The sequence below is a fragment of the Perissodus microlepis genome, chromosome 9 (assembly GCF_051167445.1).
Source record: "Perissodus microlepis isolate ML-2025 ecotype Zambia chromosome 9, ASM5116744v1, whole genome shotgun sequence".
In the NCBI taxonomy this organism is placed as follows: Eukaryota; Metazoa; Chordata; class Actinopteri; order Cichliformes; family Cichlidae; genus Perissodus; species Perissodus microlepis.
This window is the reverse complement of record NC_140469.1, coordinates 24,877,857-24,895,670: the sequence shown is the minus strand read 5'-3', so window position 1 is coordinate 24,895,670 and position 17,814 is coordinate 24,877,857. Positions and strand designations below refer to the sequence as shown.

At 38.3% G+C, this 17,814-nt stretch overlaps 1 protein-coding gene across 2 annotated transcripts in view; it reads left to right on the top strand.

The window, feature by feature from the left end:
- The window catches only part of LOC146380587 (cadherin-18), a 186,547-nt gene extending 170,193 nt beyond the window's left edge, over positions 1 to 16,354 (top strand). For both annotated transcript variants that reach the window (XM_084939783.1, XM_084939782.1), the window contains exons 11-12: positions 9,396 to 9,647; positions 15,527 to 16,354. In XM_084939783.1, the coding sequence (XP_084795909.1) occupies positions 9,396 to 9,647; positions 15,527 to 16,032 (758 nt within the window). In that variant the 3' untranslated portion in view covers positions 16,033 to 16,354. The remainder of the gene's footprint in view (positions 1 to 9,395; positions 9,648 to 15,526) is intronic.
- Positions 16,355 to 17,814: the final 1,460 nt, after the last annotated feature.

The window sequence follows — 17,814 nt, the reverse complement described above, 5'->3', positions numbered from 1 at the left end:
CTGCTGGCTTGTGGCTGATTCTGAGCTCTCGATAGCTTTAGTGTTAGCCACTTTTCCTTTGTTAGCTTGATTAAACTGTCCACGTTAAGTGTCTCAGTAGGTTACAAATGTTTTTCAACTGGTTTACTTTTGCAAACTTTGTTTCTTCGTTCACTTTCGCGCTAACAGTGTAGCATGGAGCTGTGAGTGTTTGTGCGACTGTTTACCTCTGTCACAGTGACCATCCAGTCACTAATCCGAGCTTTAAACACTGGAAATCAGTTGATTCTGGTCAACTGATGTTCCTGAGATGCACCTGGGAGACAGAGGAGAAAGGACACTTGCCAAAGGAGCTATTATTAATTTAAATTTCTTTGTGGAAGTGTTTTTGTCTTGAGTGTATTACCTGGAATATGCCAAACACAGTGGGAGGGTGTCTCTTTAAACAACTCATTATTATTAATATTGTTATTGTTAACATTATTTATTAATGCAAAGCTAAGAAAAGGGACAACATCAAGCTGTCACAGTGAGACAGTAATTCTTTGCTTTGCTCTTTGCTTTTCTTTGTTTTTTTTATTGTGACAGGGGTATTTTATGGTTTTGAACTTTAGAAATAAAATGATGCTCTTCACAGCAGACAGTATCAAAGTGTAAATGCATAGTGAGGTGAAAGGGGAAGTCAACATTTTTCTTTGGTGCCTGCTTCACTGTAAAAGTTTAATCCAGTGATTTACAGACCTTTGGTCCTGGCAGCTTTTCTGTGTAGGGATAAAAGCTCCTGATAGGGTATAACAGGGTAAATTGGTTTCACGTTACAGATAAGAGTGATTCAAAGCCCTTCTTGGATCTGAGTCTTTTGAAAGATCTGCTTGTATTAGGGAAACCAGGGCATCTTCCTGGAGCCAGGTGTTAGAGGCTAGTGCTTCATGGGTAATGCATGCCTGTGACTATAAGATAGGCAAGGACTGCATCATTCAAGTTTTTAAAGCTTTTGAAAATCTACACGTCCAGTCCACATACCCATCATTTGAAAATATTTCTCACTCTTGCAAAATGTTTCTCTCAAAAGTTCTTAGATTTATTATAACAGAACCGTCTGCAGTAAAATATTCCCAAAGCATTAAATAAAAGGAGCTCTTCATTCTTGAAGGATCGATGGCAAGAGTTAGGTTTTTTTTCATGCTGTTTGAGTAATAGTGCTTTTCATTTTAGATTTCGTTGAGATTTGAGTGCATACCATCTCAGAGGCTCTTGGTTTTTGACATAGTAGATCTTTTATATAATCCCATAAAGGATCACCCAATTATGTGTTATGGCATGGAAAGAGTTTTTTAGAGATACATTATACCAAAAGGAAGAAAATCACATTACACGTTATACAATAATCATAATTTGTAACTTTCAAACCTCCTAGTATTTCCCCATTATGTTAGCATAGAAGTACTAATGACTATCTTAACTCAAGATGTGCAGTTGTCCAGATGAAGGATTGACACCTCCAAGTTCTCTCGGAAGCACATGTGCTTCTATTCCCACATAGCATTGAGCTTACCATTTGGCACTTTCTGATCTTTTAATTCGCTTGCCTACTCATTTATACTACAATTCCTTGTCCACTTAGAATGATTCATATCACCTTTTATTCTAAAGTCGTCTCTCATCTGCATAAATCGCTCTCTGAAATGTTAAGCTGCTGGACTCAGAATTCATGTGGTTTCAGTTCGCTCAAATATTAGAGCCTACATGTGCTGCACTCAGAAAATGGTGTAAAAAACATATGCGTAGCTTTTTGCTTGCACTCTGTGTTAGAAGGTATCTGCCTGCTCACGATATATGAGTGAGAGTGAGAGCGAGGCACAGTGAGCCATACTGTTGACTCCACTGTCTGATAATTAAAGTAAGCTCTTCACACTCAAAGCAGCTTCTTTCATTTCTGTTGTAGCAGACCAACAGTTGGTAGCAGCTTTCTGCCAAGGCCTAATACCCCCCTCTGTTGTTGTGCAACTGATGAAAATCCCTCTCAGTCACTCACACGGCTAACTCTCTCATGACCTCCTTTCCGTCTCAGTTACCATTTGCACAATGGATCGCCATGAAACGTGAATTATGGTGGCTTTGTGCCCAGATTTTTGTGTGAGAAAAACAGGTTCATCTGGACTCACTGATATATTTTTAACTAATTAACCAATTACATCTGCAATAGAATCCACCCTTTCATTCCTGATATTAAGTATTCGCTTTAAAAGAAGATGACAGCTAAAGTTCTGTGTGTTTTGGGGTTTTTTTTTTCCATCAAGCTATTTCTTTACTTCACCATATCACATCTAATATCATGTTACTGCTAATGCGCTTCCTGCAGAGATGTGCAACAGCACTGACTCTGTTTCACAAAATCACATCAGCAAAGAGGTTGAGTGAGGATTTTTAGCTAAAAAGGAAAACACAGATTTAGTCTTAAAATTAGATCAGTGCCTTCTGCTTGCAGTGGAGCTGAAGCCAGGACACCTGAAATACTGAGCTGTCATGCAGACGTGTTGATGCAGCTGAAGTGGTGGATGCACTACAATAACTGCAGGTCAAACTCCTACAGTGTATTAGGCACCATTAAAGCTGAAAAGCAAGGGGATGCTTCTGCTCAGCTGCTCTGGGAAAGCACTTTGTGACAAACCTATTCTGTTAAAAGCCCTTTAAATATAGTCAACTTGACTATGCCTACATTACAATGACTGAAAATTGAATGCCTCTTTGATCTTGTTATCTGTCACATTGTGATGGCATTTTCTTCTAAAAAGGCAATTAAACTAAGGCTATCATCTCTGAATAAGCCACATACGTAAATAGATCAGTCGATTTCTGAAAGTATCTTCTTCCACTATACAGAAGGCGTTATAATATTTCAGTTAATCAGCCGTTCTGAAAGTAACGCTGTCACGCCACAGCAATATGGGACGTTTAATTAGCTTTTATGTCATTCACACTTCACTTGCAATTGGTGTTACGCTGCTAGATTCCCAAGCACCTATTATCTGCTGAAACAGCATTGTTTGTGTAGACCTGTCATGTGCTGCTTTGTCAAAACCTATAGCAAACAACTAAACGCTGTCACAAACGCACACTGAAAGATTTGATTAGTTTTCCTTTTATTCATTTGAAGTTCAATTGGTTTTCTAAATGATCAGTCGTAACATTTTCTTGTGTCTGTGAGTTTTTTATTTTGTTTTTTCATCTATATTTTCTTAACTCTCCTAACTACTTCCAGTCTTTTATTTTGAAGGCTAATCCCTCAGGATTTTAATTCCTCATGTTCTTCTCTTCCCAACCTCACCAGTGTCTGTTTAAGGTTATCTGTGTCTTATCGCTCTTCTCCCCAGTGTGTAGTTTGTCTGTGTGTCTTTCCTACTGTAGGTCTTTGTCAAGCACTTGTGCACCCTTTGTGTGTTTCCTGAGTTAGTCTTTTTCCCCTGTTGGAAATTTTCTTTTTTACTTGTGGATTTTTTTCCCCCCTGCAACCCTGCTGCAGGCTCTTTTGTTGTTTCACAATGTTGAGATTAGAGTTCCTTTTAGTCATACCTCCTAGCGGGTCAGTCTAGCTTTTTTGTTTGCAACTGGGTCCATTTTTTTTTAACTTAACACAAAATCATGGGGGCAAAAACTCATATGCATAAGCTTATGTTATCATGAAAGGCCACAGCAGTCACGTTTTATAATTGAACAAATGTGATGCAGTAACAAAGAGGTACACAACGGCATCCTGCAAAAGTAAAAAGATGAACCCATAATTAACTAAACATGCAAAACACAACCCTTTATCACACATGATAACCGTAAACTCAAACACAAACTGCTATCTGTTGTCACTGAACATATTGTCATAAATTAAGCTGAGTCCCATTAATCTTTGTTCAATGTAAGGAGGAGTCATATGAAACACTGGAAAGAAGTGTTGATTGTGCATGAAATGTCTTGTATTTTCTCAAGAAAGATATATTAGGGCACAGTCACATAAGCCTAGACACAGGTCGATGATCCTCGTAGTAAGTTCCTCTGGCTGTGACCAGTGTCACTGGATGACAAAGAGGGCAGTGCAGCAAATCCTCCTTGCGATTACTTGGAATTCCTCTGCAAAATTCCCATGGTCGCCCATAGTTTGGAAGATGCCAACCTGTCTGAAAACACTTGCCTTTTATTCTCCAAACTACAGTGAAACTTCAAAAAGTGCAATACAAAGTGGATACAGAACAATCACCACCAAAATAAATGTTGGTAGTTACCTACAACTTTTACTTTGAAAGCAAGCCTTGTCCATTTTCACTGGACTTCACTGTCACTCAGCGAGGAGTCTGCGAGTGCTTGCAGACAAGCCAGTGTCATCCTTGCAAACCACGGGTTACTTTGGCAACCTGCTACCAATCAAAAAGAGGCTTTTAGTGCACCATTGTATACCTCTTATCAATCAATGTCATTTCCACTCATCAATCAGTCATACAAAGCACATTTTTCCTTTACAACACTTTTCCCTGACTTAGTCTCCAGGCCTGTGTGAATGGGACTTTGAAATCAATTTCACAACAACTGACAGAAACCTTGCACTTAGTTGTCAAACAAGCATTTTCCCCTTACAACCAGTGGCTATCAGAAGGTCACAACGATGTCTCTAGGAGTGTGTGATTGAAATCTAACCTAACCTATATATTTAGTCTGATTAGTCTCATTGTACAGTTTCTCAACCCAGTAACCTTTAGCAGTAGTTTGGTTGTTAAACTGCTTGCCAGCAGACATTAACCTGGTTAGCTTGAGCTACACTACATGAAAATCCTCATCAGTTTTAGTGTTTTCATATAGTACGTCAGAGCATATAAGCCCTCCCACAATATCAAATCTTTGGTAGCATTATAGTTTCACAGTGAATTATAACCTTAATTGAATTGGCAGAAAACTGTGTTTCTACATTATTCACTCAATTTCAAGTGACCTTATTTTCTCTGATAAAAGCTTATTTGGAAAAACGAAAAAGCACCTATTTTGTTTAAATAGGTCATAAGACATTGTGCTTATGATGTGCTACCATACCACATTAAAAAAGTTATTTTTTCTGCCTTTCTTTGGAAACTAGCCAGTGTCATTCATCTGTGATAAATGATACAGTCTCAGCATCCAAAGTAAAAGAAGTTTCAGCAGCATTGAGTGATTTATAAGGTGACACAGGGATTGGTGCCTTGTGCCAAGATTGTCAGATTTGATTCCTCGCCTTACACTTTGACACACTTCTTTACTGAACCTTATCAGAAAGTGTTTTTTAATACTCTTTGATATTGTAAATTAAACTGTTATCTGAGTCTTATGAATTAACTGTGAGATTGTTGCCACAAATTCAATATATTGGCACATCATACTTACCCTTAAATTAATTAATAAAAGTATTGCTGAGTCTGTAACACCTAAATAAACATATTTTCTTATTGTTTGTATGTATAAGCCTGTACAAACATCTGCAATGACTGTAATCATTAACTTTAAGTACCCACGTTTACTCTGTGACCCAGAATATATTTTCCCAAAAATAGTGGAACTATAGAACGATGTTAAATTTCAAGTGGCAGCTAAGAAGAAAGTTCGTGCTGAATCCCATCAGCGGCACCTACACACACCCACCAAAGTTCACAAGGAATCCAACTAAGTGCATGTGTAGGCAAGTGTGAAGTCTGCAGAGATGTTGTTGCCTCGCATGTGTCTATTGTTGGTTTATTTTAACTCTGTTTTATTTTTTTCAGGCACACTTCATATGTTCTATAGAGCATCAGAACAAGGATTCCCTATTCACACTATGAACATTACCAATAGGAAAATACAACCCTGAGCACACAATTGAGTTCATAATTGACTCATTATTGAGTAAAGACATTGCCACTAACTATCCTGATCATCTCTGCATGTCTACCAAACTTATTTGATAGGTCTTTATAATAACCATGATTAATAAACTGTAACATTGTAGTGAATTAAACTGCAGTTTTCATCTGTTTGAATAGAGAGCAGTTTCACTATATCTTTTATTTTGTTATTAATCATTATTAACCCTTAGATGTCAAAACACAACTTGTGTTCATCTCTCACAGAACAACAGCACAAATGGGGACCTTGGTACAAACTGACACTAGCAATTTCTAAACAGTGTGCATCATAAAATATTGTGTGTGTGTATTGATACCATCAGAATGTCACGGCAGCAGTGTCATAACTAATGATTAGTATTAATGCTGTTATTTGTCATTTCATGGTTAAGAGCAAAATAAGGCAATAATAAAGTTTAAATAACTGGCTATTTAAATTTTATCATAACCACATTTTATGAAACTTACTTTTTTCTGCTGTAAAATTTCTGATGCACTGTATAATAAATGCCTTATCTCAAAAAAGGAGAGACTGGAATGAATAAGTGGCACAAAAGTTATGTAAGTGATAACCAACATCATGCTAATGCTTCTGGTAAAGTAAAAAAAAAAAAAAAAGGCCATTTTAAAACCCAGTGTTAGGAGGCTTTCACCATGCTGTAGCAGACACCAGGAAAAAAGGAGCATTTTTTCTAGTGATTGCCAAAATATTACTTTCCTAATACTTTCCTAAAAACCAGATCTTCTCTCATGTGCTGTTTGATCACCTGTCATGTACTGCAAGAAATGCCACATGGTATTGGAGACGCCACATGGTTAAACTGAGACTTTACGAAAGAGTACTGTGTTTCCTCTCACGTGGATTCACTGTGCTTGCAGATGGCCCTTCTCGCTGCAGTATTAATCAACAAGCACAGAGCTCTCCTCCACCCACCTGTGATGACAGGAGGTTTAATGTGAAATTAGCATGACATAATTGATGCGAACTTCCTCGCTGTGGTCTGTACAAGGACCTATGCTGCTGTGGAACTGTGCTTCAAAGTGCAAAAGCTCTGTTGGAGAACATCACTTACACAGAGCTTGTTTGTCTCTGTTTGCTTTAGCCTCCTTCTCCATCCTCAATACTCCTTCCTTTGGCTCAAACATACATACACTCCTTCTCCATTCATCCCCATGCATCCCTCTCTTCTGCTCTCATCTTCCACCTCTCCATCTTTCTCTCTTATTATTTGCATCTCTCACACTGCACTCTCTCAAAACCCCCACCCATCTGCTTGCTGATACAGTGATACTGCGAGTCTGACTTAATAAAGCTTGAAGTACGTGTTGTCATTCCAACTGTCGATCATTATAATTATTCATAGATGGAGCAGAGATTGGAGTGGGAGGCGAGGTCTCTGAGCAGCAGAGCGATAGTACAGCATGGCGGAGGTGTTTTCACTGAGTGCAGAGAAAAGGTTGCCCTTGTGCACGATTCAGCATTTTTGAAACCTGAAATACTGCACGAATATGTATCAGCATGCAATGTGTCATCTGCTAGTTTCTGGGTAGCCAGTCATGTGAGGCCCAAGTTATTCATCCAGGTAGCTGATTCACCCATGCTTATAGCTAAAATGAACAGGGATGGCAAAGCTGGTTCTGTTCAAGGATAGTACTTTGATACATCATCATCATTATCTTTACGTTATTATACACCTACATGTCTTACGTCCAGTTATGTGCAATACCTTAAAAGTCCTGCTTATGCTGCTGTCCAAGTGTTCATGTTACATCTGTTAATGTTTCCAGATTTTTTGTCCCTCTCTGCACACCAATGCACGTTTGTCTTCAAATTCATAAATCTACCGCCAAATATTAAGATTTGCACTAGTATGTATCGCACTTAAGTTGTTACTTAAACCTGCAATGCATCTCTTACACTGGAAGAGGGGAAATTCCTTTTCCAAATCGAATATACAATACAATATAACTATCCAGTTTTATGTGTAGCTCATATTTTAAATATGTATTTGTCGTTATGCACACACCTATACCAGCAGCAGCTAAGTTGTTATTAATATCCCAAAGGAATTAAAAATAAAAGATCTCTAAAGCTTGGTGAAGCTGCAGCATATAATTATATATCTGCATAATAATCTGCAACTGATGCCACCTCAAAACCCTCTGTTCCCATTAAAAATCTATTAATGGAATTTACTAATAAGGCACTGTGTCAATTTTGCAGATTAAAGGCGTAGACACAAGTATTTATGCAGCTGGCCGTTTTGGGAGTTTCCTTTTTGGAGCTCAAAATCTTGGAAGGAGAGTTTTCCAATTGGTCATGCAAACCTGATTTACTATCCTTTGCTGTAGGCAGTTTACGGCAATTTTATTGTTTTTGGAATGCCAGAGGCATCAAAACAAGTGTTTTATTGGCATGGGTGAATCCCGTCCTGTTGCTCTTCACTTAGTCATCCTGAATGTTTGAAAACCAAGCCTCACATATGAATCTTGCCCTTTATCAGAGCTTCCAGTATTATCCAGAGAATTACTTTTTAAACCCTCAAGATCACACACAGCTCAAATACAATTTCTTTGAGAAGAATTTGCTCTCTATCAAATTCATATTGAATTTCCTTCAATTACCTTTCATTGATCTGAATTGCTAAACTCTTCCAGGGGAGAAATACACCAAGTAGACCTGAGCTTACATTATATTGTATATGTATTTTTCTTAGTAGATGACTTGCTTTCTCAGTGGTTCTTCTCATATTTTGGCCCACTACTTTGATGGTGTTGACTCATTGAAAGCAACTGCAACACGTGTCTTTGTTTAAAGATGATTGTACTGTTGGAAGATGTTGTTTGATTTTTTGTCTCCTGCTAATTTACTTTGCTTTGTAAATCCAGCCCTTAGATTTTATATATCTGTATTTTCATTATTAAAATAAATATTTGCTACTATACTCCCCAGTCTGTCCAATAGATGTGGTGAGTGCACACGATTATAAAATGGTACATTCAGGGTAAAGGTTAGTAAAGTATTCCAAAGATGATTTTTCAGTGATTTTGTGTGTCTTCTCATTTGCTTCAGTTTTATTGCTCAGCCTTGGTATAGAACCTACTAGAAGTCTACCTCATTTGCTTTTTTCCCCAGCCTTTTTACTTTTGTTTATCTAAGTAACATGTTTCGTTAACAGAAATGTTTCTGCAAGGGCCAAGGTGATCTGCTCTTTTGCAGCACATTAAAATAGTAAATGAATACCTTTGAAATTAATTAGCTTTGGCACACAGGAAAGCTGTAGGGTTTGTAAGAAATCGACCAGCTTCGAATACTTCAAAAGAAGAAGAAGAAAAAGCATTCACAATACCCAGTGAATGCTTTTTTTGATGTATTTAGCTAATGACACTTATACATAAACAGGAAATTATATACTTCACAGGAAGAGACATCTGACTAAAAAGACGAACCAGAGAATGAGTCTTTTTAACCAAGGACACCATTTTTTTTATTAACTCTTTACTTTTGTTTTTCTTTTACAGACAGTACAGCCAGCATTATTGCAAGACGACGCCGTTTCAACCACCTGACACAGGAGCTCTACGAGCTGCCCATTGTAGTGTGGGACGGTGGGGAGCCTTCGCTGAGCGGAACCAGCACCTTGACCCTGCGGGTGTGCCCATGCCAGCGCCATGGCAGGATCCGGATGTGCCAAGGCGAAGCATTCCTATCATCAGCAGGTCTCAGCACGGGGGCCTTGATTGCCATCCTGCTGTGCATCGTTATCCTGCTGGGTAAGTTGGGACAGCCACTGTGGGGACTTCGGCAGGGGGGCGCTGCCCGGGGGCAAATATATGGAGGCCATGGATGGAGGAGATGGACCATAGAAGTGCAAGGAAGAGGGGGAGGTTTTGAAAAGCTATGACAAGGGCAGAGGATGAAAAGGCGTGTGAGGACACAGGTAGAATCTGGAATGAGGGTAGCGAGAGTTAGAAGAAAAAGAAGAGCATGTGAAGGACAGAAGAGCGGGAGAGCACACAAAGAGGAGTTTAGAAGGAAGGTGACTAAAAAGGAGATGAGAAGGACAAAGACAGTAAAAGGTGAGAGGAATGATGATTGTAGGGTCAATACGAGAAGAGAGAGGCGGTGCGTACAACTGACAGGCTATTATGAATGACGCTGTGCCACTTGAAGACGGGAACTTTTTTAGTCTGAGGCAACTCGATTCAGAAAGAAATGTGAATCCAATCAATTTCTTTAAAATTGGGAATTTAGTTTGAGTCTTCTGTCTTACTTACAATCAAATCTATCTTTTTTTTAATCCTTCCATCACTCCCTGCAGGGAAAGTGTTTGACATTGCATGTTGTGACTAGAAGAGCATAGGACAAGCTTGGAAGGATATGGTGACAGCCAACATAGATACCACTCTGCTGATTTCATGTGTGAAGGATGTGTTATGCGCCACGAATATAAAAGACCATCAGAAATACAGTGAAAATACACAGGGCTTATTTGGTGTTGCCAGCTTGTCACAGCACCGAGAAAACATATCTTCAATGAAAATGCATGCCTTGTTACTATGGCAACTCCTCTTTGCAGTGACAGTAAGTGATTATATATAAACTTGGAAATATGATCTGGCCGCATGAATTTAGAATGTTGGACAGCAAGCATCAGAGGTCAGACCAAAAAAAAAAATCTTTGACATATATTGAAAATTCAAACAGAAGATCGAATGAAAATTGTTGAATTTACTAAAGGTGTGAGGATTGCTGCAAACCAAAGTACATCAGAACATGATTAGGGAAAACTATGTAATAACAAAGGTTCATCAATGCTCCTCTCCCCTCCTCTCTTTACTGATTGTCTGTGGACATTAGTGCATGAAGGTTATGCATATTCATACCAGCTTTCTTCATCCTCTATGCCAGCCTCTGGCTGAGGCGAACAAAAGGCCATCACCACTGTTTGGTGCAAACCCTTGAGTGAGAGACACATGCTGAATCACTAATCATCAGCACAAGAAAGAGCCTGTTTTGAACAGAGAAGCAAAGAGAACGAGGAAGAGACACAAAATATCACACCTGCTTTCTTTTTGTGTTTCACCTGTGTTGTATTTTGCTTTCACACTTTCTAGTCTCAGGTTCTTTGTCTCTCACGTAGCGCCTCTCGACAGAGGGTCACCCGAAGAAATTTGAGATTTTGTCAGTGTGTCCCAGTCAAAAAAAAAATACATTCCAGTCCGTTTACCTTCCCATCATTTTTCTTGCCCGTGTCGTTTTTCATAATTCAACATCTTTTCACCATTCCTCAAAATTTGGCACCTCTGCACCATTCTTTTACCAAATATAATGAAGAAGTAGCTTAATGTCGGATTGAAATGATGGTGCGCGTTCTCTAAACATGATATGCTCATTTTTTTTAATTCCCCTGGGAGACTTCTTTTGCATGTCATACACTCCTCTCCCCCATTACTGTCAGGCTAAGCATCTCAGTGTGTTTAGGCTTTGGTACTAGCATGCAACATGTATCTCGACATTTACCGCATAATGACGTTAAACTTACAGGCCTTTAATCATCTTCCATTATATTGCTGTCATTGTGATCAGACCTCAGTGCAAATTAGGAAGAGCTTATGTACACATGGAGTATCCCAAGTCAAAGAAAGCAACCCAATGTGCATGCACTGATTATTTTGAAACTCTTTGCAGCCTTTGAGAGTTTGCTTAAGCTAATTAATGTGCAATAATGAATATGCTATAAAACCTGGACCAGAAAATACAAAAATCTTTTTTTTAAAACATGTAAACTATAGCTAGCTGTTTAGTAAAGAGAAGTGGTACCAAATCAGTGTATCGCCTAAACACACAGCGCGCACAATTTCAGTTCTTGCTCATCTTTGCTTGTCAGTGTGACTTGTCTGTGGCTGATTGTTTTCTGTTTGTCCGATTAATGTCCGTGCTTTATCTCTGTGCCCTCTAATAAGCCATTTAATTAGGCCTGCAGCAAACCAGAAAGGGATGCAAACTAATGATTCAGCTGATAATGACCTTTACGCATGCCTTAAATAGCTTAAAATATTCATAAGCCCATCATTGTTTGGATGTAGTTTCCAATACTAATATTAACTCACTATGGAGGAAATAGTACACTATTACTTTACTAGCTGGGTTAAATGAGGAATTTTAGAATAATCTCTACAGCCTCCTTGATATCTAAACGCTTATGAGTTTGTACTGACACAGATTACCATAAATATCATTTCAAGGGTAAGATTTAAGTTCATTTTAGCATCTTATTTTATGTAATAAGCCTTGAAACTTGCCTTTCGTTTTAGTACAAATAAAATGGCTACTAGGCAAAGTGTCAGTGTTAGTCTGATTGAGTCATTCTTTTCCTTCAGGACTCCATCTCTTAGTTACAAACCACATTTTTTTCTAATAATGATTTTAAAGCCTTTCTTGCATATTTGAAATATAAATAATGAACTCCATGGCTTGCATATTGATCCATAAAAATAATAGAAGTTCTGTAGCAATGTTCCAGTTAACCAAGTTTTGCTCTCTTTGACCTTTGGTTTGATGCTTATGAGTTTCCACTTACTTATTATATCACACAGGGCAAAATTTCTAAGCTACTCCTCATTTCTTTAGTCTTGCTTCCAAGGAGCCAGACACATGGTCCATTGGTCTTGAGCAATAGGCTTTCTGAAAGTTTCTCTGTGGACACTGACTGCTACTATTTCACTCATTTTCAGTCCAGTCCTTGTACCTGATCATTTTAGGAGGGAACACACAAAAAAGGAAAAAAAAAAAACAAACTATTTGTGCTTTAGTTGAATCTATGAAAAAGTCCACAGATAACACAGTTTAACAGGCGTAATATAGTATTTCACAACAACGTGATTTCCAAAGACCAATTAGCCAAAGGTTCAGAGTGTCTTGGCATGTTGTCCAGCATGTCATTAAAAAGTTAAGGAAACTGGTTAAGTAACTGGAAGATAACAGAAAGGCTGCTGTGCAGAAGTCATGGATTTACCTCCCCAGAGTCTGGACCTCAAAATTAGTGAACCATTCTGGGATCATCTTGACAGAGAACAGAGTAAAAAGAGCTTTGGAATGTCCTTCAGGAAGCCTGGAGAACTATTCCTGAGGACTAGTTAAAGAAATTTCAAGTAAGATTGTCTAAGACGGTTCATGTTGAAGAATAAAGGTGTTCATACCAAATATTGACTTTCAAGCTTGTTAGAATTGTACAAATCCTTTTTTGCCTTATATGCTGTATTTCCATATTGCTCTACCTAGTTCCCATTTTTCTAGCAAAATATTAAGAAATGAGCAGCGGCTAAAGACTTTCGCACACTACTGTAGAAACCTAATTTTATAATACAACACAGTCTTGTTGTATAATCTCCTATAATCACATAATAAATGTGACTTGTGCAACAGTCTTTACTGTAACTGACACAAATCTGTAGACTCAAATAGTGCTTCCAGTGCCATGAGTGTTATACTGAGCAACACATGTACCCTATAGCTGATATAGGCTAGCCACATGGAATGACCTGAATAGCCCATTATGAAGCTTTAATGGAGAAAGTGTATTCCAATATAGTTTCCACAGTGGACAGGAATATACTTTAAATGCAAGTAGATCATGAACTGTGGAAAGTGCTGTCTGGTGTATGAAATGCCAGCAAGTAATAAAGGTGCATTTTCTCAGAGTCTCAGTAACATTTTTACTGTATGCTAAGGTTGTTTACCTCTAAATCACAGCGAGGCATTAAACTGCAGATAGCGCAAGAGAGACGTGGTGCAAAACAGTTTTAACCGTATCAGCTACAACACGTGCATGACAAAGTTAAATAAATAATCAAAAAATAAATTGTTTCCTTTTTCTGCTCAGTGATTTTCCCAAGTTGCCTCACACAGTCACATGGTGGCTTTGTGTAATTGGTTGCTTTAAACAAGCTGAGTGATAAGCACTGTCCCAGACAAATTGCATTTCTCACCCTCTATAACCCCACTTGGGCAAAGCACCAGGTGGAATAAAGTTTAGGGGGGTTTTGTACAGATTAATCACCCTTTTTTTAAAAAAATAATAATAATATTAAAACACAAGCATGGAAAAACACTCAGTGGTGAAACTTGAGTGTAATCACTTTATTCATCAGGTGTATGAGGGTATAGTGAGACAGTTTTTTTGTGTGTGTCTCACTGCACCAAAGTTGTTATCTTGCCATTAAAAAAATCAAATATTAAAGACATGAAAAAATGTCTCTTTATACATTTCACTATTTGAGTCCTCATGCTTAACTTAAGGAGGCTAGTTTAATTCAGATCCATAGATCTAATCTAATAAGAAGCCAAGCAGTGTTACAAAGTTGCAAAAATAAAAGGGTGTTTTGTGTAATGTATAGATTTTTTTAGTTCTGATGAAACTCTGCACTTTGGTTTTACTTTTTTTCTTACCTACAAAATTGAACTACTGGTATAAAGTCTCCAGTGGTTGACTAACTCAAGTTTGAAGAGAGGATGTTTTGAGGTACACTGACAACAGAACTTCTTCATAGTCAGTTACAGCATGCCGAATCTACTGCAATATGTATACAAAAAATGTTTTGCTTGAATAAATACATTAGATCGGGTAAATGCATCGGTGCATCCCTGAGGTTATGAAAGCTGAATCCTGTTACTCTTTATCCAACACATCACCTTCCTATCTCTCACCTTGTATGCGTTAGGTGCCTCATCATTACAGGCCGATCTAACACAATAGTGTGTTGCTTTTAGGTGAATATAGAATATAACAGTTAGATGTGCAATGCCAAAATGCACTATTTGTTTAAAAATTCTTGGAGTGAACCCTTGTGTTTTTCTCCTGGTAGCTTTCAATGCAGCTTCAGTGTGAAGCCCAGTCGGCTCTGCAGTAATACTGATATATCTCACTTGTCTGTGCTAATGTAACTTAATGAACTCCTTTTAGATATTGCACTGCTGTAAAAATTTTCTTCCCTCACTGAAGCCATTTTATTAAATAAATGTTCACGTTAACATATTGCTAAGAGGTCATCATTAACCCAAAGAAGCATAACTCTCATTAGCTGCAGTAACAAGTTTCAAACTCTAGCACGTTATCAAGTATTACTTGACTTCATGACTTCATTAAGAGTTGGAAAATATATTTTACACTGTAAGCTACTTGTCAGTACAGACATTTGGCAACATCAGGCCGTATTTTCTTTAATGTAGATGAGCAGGCACATTCTTTCTATTCACATAAAACTTAGAGGCCATTGCATGAGAAAAGTATTTGAAATGTTGGACATTTTGATTGAATATGAGGTTGAATTGGCTCCAGCAATGACTCTGATGTGCACATCGCCACCGTGTCAATCGTTAGCATTCAAATAATAATCAGGGATTCATTGCTAATGATTTCTAATGCTTCTTACTGGCATGTAGCTTTTTAGCCCTGTGTTATTTTAAGCATCCTGGTGGAAATTATATACTGTATATATGCCAAAAAACCCAGCTTTGGTGCAGTGAATTTTTTTTAAGAAACAAACACATTTAACAGGCCCGATATTAGCACATAGCACATTAGCATCTTTTAACTGTCCTCACCGTGATTAGCACTAACACTGCAAAAAATCTTTTTTCTGTGTTGCAGCAATTGTAGTCCTGTTTATTACTCTAAGGCGGAGCAAGAAAGAGCCCCTTATCATCTCTGAAGAAGACATTAGAGAGAATGTGGTCACCTATGATGACGAGGGCGGTGGCGAGGAGGACACGGAGGCTTTCGACATCATCGCTCTTCGTAACCCGGCTGCCGCAGAGGAGCTCAAGTTCCGACGGGACATTCGCCCAGAGGGGAGGAAACATTGCGGCCCGCCCCGCATCCATCGCAGCCCGTCTGTGGAGCTGGATGAGGTGGATGTGCATGAATTCGTCAAGCAGAAACTAGTGGAGGCCGACATGGACACTAGCGTGCCGCCGTACGATTCACTTCAGACCTACGCTTACGAGGGTCAGGGCTCACCTACAGGATCCATCAGTCCTTTAGACTCACCCGGCACACATTCGGAGCAGGATTTTAACTATCTGGATAACTGGGGACCCCAGTTCCAGAAACTAGCAGAACTCTACGGAGATCCAGAGTCAGATGTGACGACCTAGTCTGTGATTTCAGTCTTGTTCAAACCAAATCTGTTTGAAATCCGTTTTTCAGATTTTCAGTGAAGGATATCAACAAACAGATATGCTAACTGTTTCAGTGGTTTCCAACTTATACTGTTGAACTAAAAAGGACTGCTCTATTTTTATTTATTTTGTTTTTCATTTTGTCCCTTTGGATCATGGGTCGTTCATCTGGAAGCATTAAATCAGATTTTGAAAAGGAAAAACATAAATATGGGGAAAGGAAAATGATATTTTCCTTGTTGTATATTTTTTAATGCTCAATAAAGTCCTGAAATCCATATAAGTGGATATGTGAAAATTTGTACATTTGTCTTCTTCCTCCAAGCATGGATATACAGCACAGCATGGAATTATCATGGTGGGAGGCATTAGCAAAGCTATTCATGATTCAACACACAGAGGATGGTGCTGAGGCAGCCATATGCGCAACAATGAAACCTCCAGCAAAATGAGCTTACAATGTGTTTTGTTTATTTTATGTGGTTGTTAGGCTGACTTCTCACTTGTTAACTAAGAAAAAGGAAAGTACTTACTTATCCAGTTAACCATCTATACCCCAATAATGTTCGAGAGTCGTGAGAATTCCCAAAGAAAGAAAGAAATGGGAAATCTGGTGAACACTAAACACCTCTCTATTTAAGATTTATAATTTTAGACTTTCATCTCTTTCTCATCCTATTGTTCGTCTGACTGCACTATGTTTTCCCTTATCCTCTTCCTCCTTACCTGTAGCCTCATTTCCTGAACTGAAGTCAGAAAACAGGCATCAGCATGCTTAAACATGCTTATGACCCTTCTTGCTCTGGACAGCTGACAACAAGGTGGCTAAATACCAACTGATGATGAACCTTTATGCTAGCTAATGTTAGGCTCAAGTATCCTAAAAATCACACTTTCCTGTAATAAGCAGATTGATTAAATTCCCACTTTGTAAGAGTTTATTTGCTAATTCCCTGAGTCTGACAATAGAAAAGTTAAGGATATTCTCAGCAAATCATCATTCATATTGGTTAAAAGTGAACTGATTCGTCGGACTCATTTCACAAAGTTTAACAGCCTCATCCAGAGCAAACAGATGTCGACGCTTCACATCTGAGGTGAAACACTGACCAGAACATTTAAAGTATCTCGGGTACAAATGTAAAACACTACAGAATATTTCATTGGCATGTCTATTTTTTCTGTGTTGGTGTTATTCAAATAAATTCAAATATAAGGTCTCAAAAATGATTTCATAGTTGCTAGTAGAAAATTGCTGGCCATCCACTGCAGTTATAGGGAAAGAGCACATGCGGCCATAAAGGGGTGCAGAGGGCTGAGGTATATATATTTGCAAACAATAAATGTACAGTGCGTCTGCATGTATTCACAGTGCTTTACTTGTTCCACATTTTGTCATGTTACAGCCTAATTCCAAAATGGATGAAATTCATTTCTCACCTTAAAATTCTACACATACCATAATTACAAAGATTATTAAAAAAGAAAATAATAATCCACAGATATTCACAGCCTTTTCCATGAAAGTCAAGCTCACTTGCATTCGTCTGTGAGATGTTTCTACAATTTTCAGTGTTACTCTGTCCTTTTCGAAGGTTCCCCCTTCTCCACAAATATTTCTGCAGCCCTTCACCAATCAAGCCTGTATGGCATAATGGCCAGATGGAAGCCACTACATGACAGCTCACCTAAATACCCTGGTCTGATCAAACAAAGATTGAACTCTTTGGTCTGAATGCCAAGTGTTATATCTGGAGA